At 31.6% G+C, this 7,305-nt stretch overlaps 1 protein-coding gene across 1 annotated transcript; it reads right to left on the bottom strand.

Moving 5' to 3' along the window:
* Positions 1 to 3,645: 3,645 nt before the first annotated feature.
* On the bottom strand, positions 3,646 to 4,126 carry LOC134252622 (uncharacterized; the record flags this gene model as incomplete). Its single annotated transcript, XM_062735111.1, has 1 exon — positions 3,646 to 4,126. A coding segment is annotated over exon 1 (481 nt), but the record flags the coding sequence as incomplete, so codon positions are not given.
* Between the last annotated feature and the right edge of the window lie 3,179 nt (positions 4,127 to 7,305).

Raw genomic sequence — 7,305 nt, 5'->3', positions numbered from 1 at the left:
TCACTTTTCACTTTGGAAATAGGATTGTGTCACTTTGATTCACAGACAATATACATACATGTATACAAACTACAATATGATGAATGTTTGCTTTGAATATCTGCCAGTAAATCAAAATATCATTTAAAATACCAGAATGAAATATTCTTTAAAAAAAAATAAAAATATGGAATGATATGCCAAATGAACAAAAAAGGTAAACATCATGAATGTAAACAATCATAAAGTTCCGAAAAACAAAGTCTCTATCGCAAATAATAGCGTTTGACAACCCGAACTTGTCAATACTTTCATCTTTTTTTCATCACTGAAACAATACCCAATACAGTCAAACCTGTATTAAGAGACCTGCCAACGGAGAAAGGACAAAAAGTCACATATGACAGGTGGTCTCTTAATACACATAGCATATTTTCGGCAGTGTTCAAATACCGGAATACAATGCTGAAAATATCACACGTGTATATTAAAGTATATTATAACACCCGTTGTTTATTTCCACTTTTTAATAGTTTCTGCTCAACATTAAAATTCTTTTACAATTGTCCTGTTAAGAAATAAAAATTTGCTTGACCTGCGCATATGTCATTTGATTATTAAGAAATATTGTGAACATCTGAAAATATTAATATTTTTTCATACAGTATAACAAAAAGCTGCAATGTTTTTTTTCTAATAATAGTTTCGTCTGTTTAACATATTACTAATATAAGAATTAAAACTGTATCATGATTTTTGTTATGCATTTGTATCAAATTAAATTACATTCATGACTGAAATATTTATTTAACCTAATTGATTTTTTTTCATTACTGAACTATCTTGTCTAATTGCCTGTTTATGATCAGGTATTTCAATCACTTCAATTATCACCTGGTGTTGGTGCTACCTTGGATGTGTTTACATGTACATACCCATTGGTAACACAATACATTTAAATAAACATCTAGGATTTAGTTACTTGTTAACTTAAGTTATTCAGGCAGATTTCGTAGCCGAATATCCATTTGGCCTCTCAAGTATGAAATGATATCGGGATCGACATCGGACGTCTATTTTTCAAAATGGCTTTCGATCAATAGACAGAAAAAACGTGATTTTATGTTTTAGATTGAAATGCTTATTCAATAAATATCAAAGCGTCAGTAAAAATATTTATTTCAAAATGTCCATTTATTCGCAATACTCACATTATAAAATTATTATATGAAGTAAAAGCGTGTTTGGAGAAGTTTTAAACCAAAAAAATTGCATGAAATTACAAAAAAATGGTCAGGAATGTCATGTCGTTGGTCGCACTAGACAGGTGGTCGTTTAATAGAGGTAGAATATATAAGTAAAAGCGTTGGGGGTATTTTTAGGGTCACATGTGACAGTGAGTGGCTTAATACAGTTGGTCGCTAGGGCAGTTTTGACTGTAGTTCAGCTTGGACAACCATTAACTAGTATCGGTCCTTTCAGTACTTTGATTTAAAAGTCAAAAATTAAAGAATGTTCACTTTCCCATGGTTACCATGGCAACAATCATTTATTTAAAATTTTTAAATGCGATTCGCACAACTTCAATTATTAATCATTTATATAAGAAAGTTTCATGATGAATGTTCAAAGGACAAGAGAGAACAATTCTGAACAAAATTCGATATTTTTCACACGTTTCCCTGCCAACGGTAGCCATTCTGAAAATGAATGACCACACAACAAAACTACAACCAGTAATCGTCTTTTGAGGAAAGTTTAGGAAGATTGCCCAAGCCATCTTTGAGAAACAACCCGGAGAACAAAAGCATGCGTACAATTGCAATATGTCGCCCCCAACTTCGGTCGGGGCGACATAATTAAGATTAATGTCACAGATGAAAAAAAATGGATTTTACAAAAAAATAAATTGCATAGCAAAAATTTCAAAATAGATCACATATCTCAATTAGTCAATTCAAATGAAATCATTTTTAATCCAAATACTAATCAATACAATTCTTATTGAGAGATATGATCTTAAAATTAATAATAAAAAAAAAATAATAATAAAAAAAGTAATTTCAATTCCACTAACATTTGTAGACAGAAAATCAATTTATGTAGCTCAAAACAAAAAAAAAATAAAATAAAATAAATTTCACAAAACAAACTACAGAAAATCTATTGAAACTGATAAATGTATCTAAATTACTGTGAATAAAGGGAAACAATTCTAGTTCACTGCAATTTGGTCTCTAGTATGTATGCACTTTACTTTTATTGAAAACTGTTCAAAAGGCAATGACAATCTTATGAATATATACACACAATAACATTAAATTTATTTAAATACAATAAATGAAATTGAAATCATAACTGAGCAGATGCAATAATAAAAATGGCAGTCTTATTCAAATATATTTCCTATAGTGTAAGCAGGCGAGAGAGATACTCTTTTTATACGGTACCCAATGCACAAAAATTTCAGTATACTTTGGTATTCACTGCAGATATCACCTACGACAGACAGACGGGAATGTAACTTAGAGCTACCCTTGCTGCTGTCACACATAATTTCATTTGTGTTTCACTTGATCAATACAGGTACATGTATGTATGTATTCAATACAATACTACATGAATTACCAGTAGAACGAGGACAGGCACATGCGTTTTGGTTTCAATTTATTTGTTCCTAATACATGTCTTTTTACAACAAAAATTACAAATTATTTGTATATTATATACTGTAAATTATATATAATTTGTTTGATCACACTAAGTATAAAAATTGCAGAGAAATAACAGAGCGATGAAATTAAAAAAAAGTAATTACATTGTACATGTGTGTTTTTTAACTCTGGAATTTTCCTTTGGATTCCTTTTTCTTCAAACGCTGGATGCTTTAAACCAATTTAATTTGTTCGAATTTGATTTAATTTTTTTAAATATATTTAAATTTATTTATTGCAAATTGATGTGTATACATGCGTTGTAAGAGCTTACTCGTACAAGCATGTGTTGAAATTACACATGCCTCTCTCCCTCTTTTAAAACATGATGTGGACATGTGTGTGTACAAACATACGTCTGGCTATGCACATCTATTTTATCTAATTGTTCCCCCGTTTGAAAAGCGGGAGGGTATATAGTAATCGGTATGTCTGTCCCTCCGTCTGTTACGTTTTTGGGTACTCATCTTTTATCCACACCTCATCTCATACCACAGAGTGAAATTTAATGAGACTTTTACAGTCCATAGTGCACGACATTTTTTTTATTTTATGATCCTTCACATATGCTGGGTTTCCTATGGCTAAATGTAGACACTGCCATTATGTATTCTTATGGGAGGCGGGAGGGGTTACATTTAGTGAGCTTGTTGCTTACAGAACCTCTAGTTTTATGTAGATGTTTGAGAAACTCATTTTGTACATAGAATTGTTCCATCTGTAAATATTGACATGTTTTATGAATAAGGAAAACCATATATTTGACCATTACATTAATAACAAAGTAGTTGAAAGTAGCTTTAAAGTCGTACTTGCATCTTATTAATTGAGAAAAATTACATTTTGCAATGAAATCATGTGTCTTCATATAAACTCAGTCTTCTTATGAGTATATGTGCAATCTTTGCAGACCCGTTCTTTACAGAATCATTTTTTATTCTTATGATATTACCTGTGAGATATTCATGCATCATCAAATGTTTGTATATACATATTGTCGAGTTTCGCAAAGACCCGACCCAGAGAAGATGAGATTTGTGATCATAACTCAGGCTGAGTGGATATTCTATTCCTTGTTGTTCTGTCAAAAGCACTGCCAGGAACTGACCATCTTTATCAATCATCTGTACAGTTTTGGTATAAGTATCACAAAGTAGAATACGTGACAGTGCATCTGTACAAATTCCACGACGTTTAAATTGTGATTCTTTTGAATTCCCGGTATTGGAGAAGCAATGTATTCCGACAGAGTCTGTCACCACTACAATCTCTGAAACATTATCAATCAGGTCAGAAACAGTCACATTTCCATTTAGGTGTTCTGTGATGTACATGGGATTAACATACAGTCCCTGTCCTGAGTCGTGTTGGAGCTCTCGTCCTTCACTGTTGTACCGACCTACCTTGGCTGTATTTGTATCCTGTCTTATCATCCCAATCAGAAAATCTCTATTTAAGGGAGAGCAAAAGATGCAGTAAGGTTTCCAGAGCTGTTCTACAACTATCTTTATTACAAAAGACATATACTTAGTTTCTGTGGAGAATTAACGAATGTTATAATCACTATTTATGTATAAAAGTTTTCCTTCTCTATTCACTGTGTGTATACAACTAATGGTATACTTATCTACAACACCATAAGGATTGCAACCATGTTTATCTGGAAAGTTAAGATATACCATACTATTGCCCCAGGCAGTATCTGATGTCACACACGAGATATGAAGAGTAACATCGATTAGAGAATGTTTTATCTTGAAAGATTTCTTACGTACTGCTAGAGACATCACTTTATATAACTGTTCATTTCTAAATTGTCTTTTTCTGGTGTTCGTACGAGGGTTGTCCCATAAAATCGTGGACAAGTTGTCTAGTTTGAAAAATAAACATCACTGCGTTCTGAAATTTTCACTACTATTTAGTATATATTTTAGTAATATACACAGCAAATTTCAAATAAATATATGCATAAATAAACAAATTATGAGATTTTATGCCATGTATTGTATCATCTTCCGCACATGGATTATAACGTCAATGTGTCTAAAACAGCGTCACGTTTTATCTTTGCTGAAAATGAAGTTGGATGAGTCCTAATTAAATCTAGGAATTTCATTGATACACATTCTTTAGTTTCCATAAACAGCCGAAGAAACAATTGGCACCCTTATGCGATCTTCTGAAGATTTATTAGTAAGTTACGGACAATATTCTCACATTCATTTAACTAAAAGAAAATCGCATATCGGCTGTCTACTGTGACAGCATCTTTTGCTATTACATAAGGAGTTTATGTTTTGTACTCCCAATGGACTCCATCAAAAAAACTTCGCTAAGAAAACTTCTATTCCATTTGTATACTTAAGATATGGTGATATTTTTATAATCTTTTTTCTTCTATGGTCATTTCAAGTCTCTAAAGGTGTCATTACAACATCGAAATAAAACTGAGCTGTTCTCCGGTGCGCCGTAACGTCATAAAACGTCGCCATTTTTCGTGTGTTGTGTTTATCACTTTCTCATTTCGAATGCTCGAAAAACTGCCAAAAATTAACCAAATGCCTTAAAGTTTTTACAAAGACTACAAAATTGATTGTGGAATTGAATTAGCATAACTTTAATCTAAATGACATGTATTTAAAACTTTTATTTTGAATTCAAACTTGTGTATTCTGTAATAAAGCCTTGGTTTTTTGACCGTGCGCCGTAGGACAATACCCCGTGCATATTCAAGCATAATAAAATCTTTATTTTTGCCTCTTTTTAAAAAAAAAATCATCATGCACTTAAATATGATAAATAAACATTTATTGAAATTTTCAGCTTAGTGCGCCCATTACTTTTGGAGAAAAACGCTTTGTCCACGATTTTACGGGACAACCCTCGTAATTATGATTCTTCCCGGAGATTTATAAATATTATCGTTGTTGATTTTTGCAGTGGGATCATGTACTGTTAACTACAATATCTCGGGAGTGTGCCTCCTCTTCAGGATACTGGTTTTCTTAGAGAATAAGAGGAATTGTATCGCTTTATTTGCTGACTTTTCAAATGGGTGTACATGAATTCTGTAAAGATTCAAAATATTTCTTCTGCTGTTGTAGTCGAGAGTGAAGCTTACAAATATCTTCTTGAATTGTATGTATTTGATCTTCCAGCTTCTCAGCGTTGATAAGCATGTTATTTCAGAGATTTGAGCCGTCTGATTAAAAACACTTCAAATCGGAATGGATTTCTGTCTGGATAGCACGATTATGTAGCAAAATCTTATTCCGGATGCATAAAGGTCTTTCTGTGTGTTGTTTCTTTTGAGTTTCATATACGGGTATTATATTCTGTGTATCATGTTCTCTGTGCTCTACATAGTTAGAACAATAAGGAAGTTTACACACAAAGCACCACATTTTACAGTACATATACTCATGTTTCTCACAAGTTTTTAGTGTCAAAAAGTTTGTACATCCTGGTTTTTGGTGCCGTAGTCTTTCAAATGTTTCTCTCTATAAAAAAGGCACACGTGATCTGTGCAAGTCATGCAATAGAATTCTGCATACCACTTATCCTTGAAGCACGTTCGTGTTTTTGAGCATGTTGGAGATTGTTCATTCATCATCCTATGATAATTCAGTCTTAGCCCATACGTGAACATAATTGTCATTGTAAGAATAGAATAAACAATGATTATGAAAACACTAGGTCAAATGGACATGCTTTTTCATTAAAGATACTTATTATGAAACCCCTTTGTAACCAACAACTAATATATCATTTTTTTCTTCAAAATTATATATTACTGCTTAATACCTCTGACAGAGAGAGAGAAAACTACATCAAAGAGAGAAATGGTTTTCATTCTAAACAATATTTGCGCATTCAAAAAATTTCAAATAAATATATATGATAGACTTATATATTATATTTTGACACCATAACCAATTGCTTTTTCGGCAAAAATGAAACTCGTAAATTGTTTTATTGGTTTTGTGTTATAGGAAAATGCTCTTGAACATCGAAATAGATTGGAAACATAAGCGCAAAATGTAGGGGATTGCGGAATATTACTACTAATGTGGAAAGTTCACGATGCAAAACGAACCTCATTCACCTGGAAGATTAAAATCATTGACAGTATCTTTAAACTTTTGCAATTCAATCTTAGCAGATTTATCTCAAACCAAATCAAATTCTTTAGACTACAAATTTAAATACTTTTATCACACAGATTTCGAAAGGAAACAGTCCTATTTGAGTAATTTGAGAGCCATGTAAAATTTGTTGAACAAGATTGATAATGTCTAAAATAGCAAAAACTCATTATTTGATGAAATCATATTTTTTTCATTCATGATAACAAAGGTATTGAACACAAATTTGTAAAAACAAAAAAAAAATTATAACGCCCCCTCCATACATGAAAATTGCACATTTAGATTTTCAAAGAAATCCAAGTTTTTAAAATATTTTACAAAAGTTTACAAATTATGCTTATTCTAAATTTTCATTTTGACACTCATCGTAAATTTGGAGTTGAATTTTGTTCCATTCATTAACCACAGTAGGAATAAATAAGACCTGTATGTTTGTGATAGACAATTTTGAAGATTATAATTTT

The sequence above is a fragment of the Saccostrea cucullata genome, unplaced genomic scaffold (genome assembly GCF_032062105.1).
Source record: "Saccostrea cucullata isolate Sc308-1 unplaced genomic scaffold, CSIRO_AGI_Scuc_v1 ctg19543, whole genome shotgun sequence".
Lineage (NCBI taxonomy): Eukaryota > Metazoa > Mollusca > Bivalvia > Ostreida > Ostreidae > Saccostrea > Saccostrea cuccullata.
Note: the sequence above shows the minus strand (reverse complement) of the source record. Positions and strands in the feature narration are given on the sequence as shown.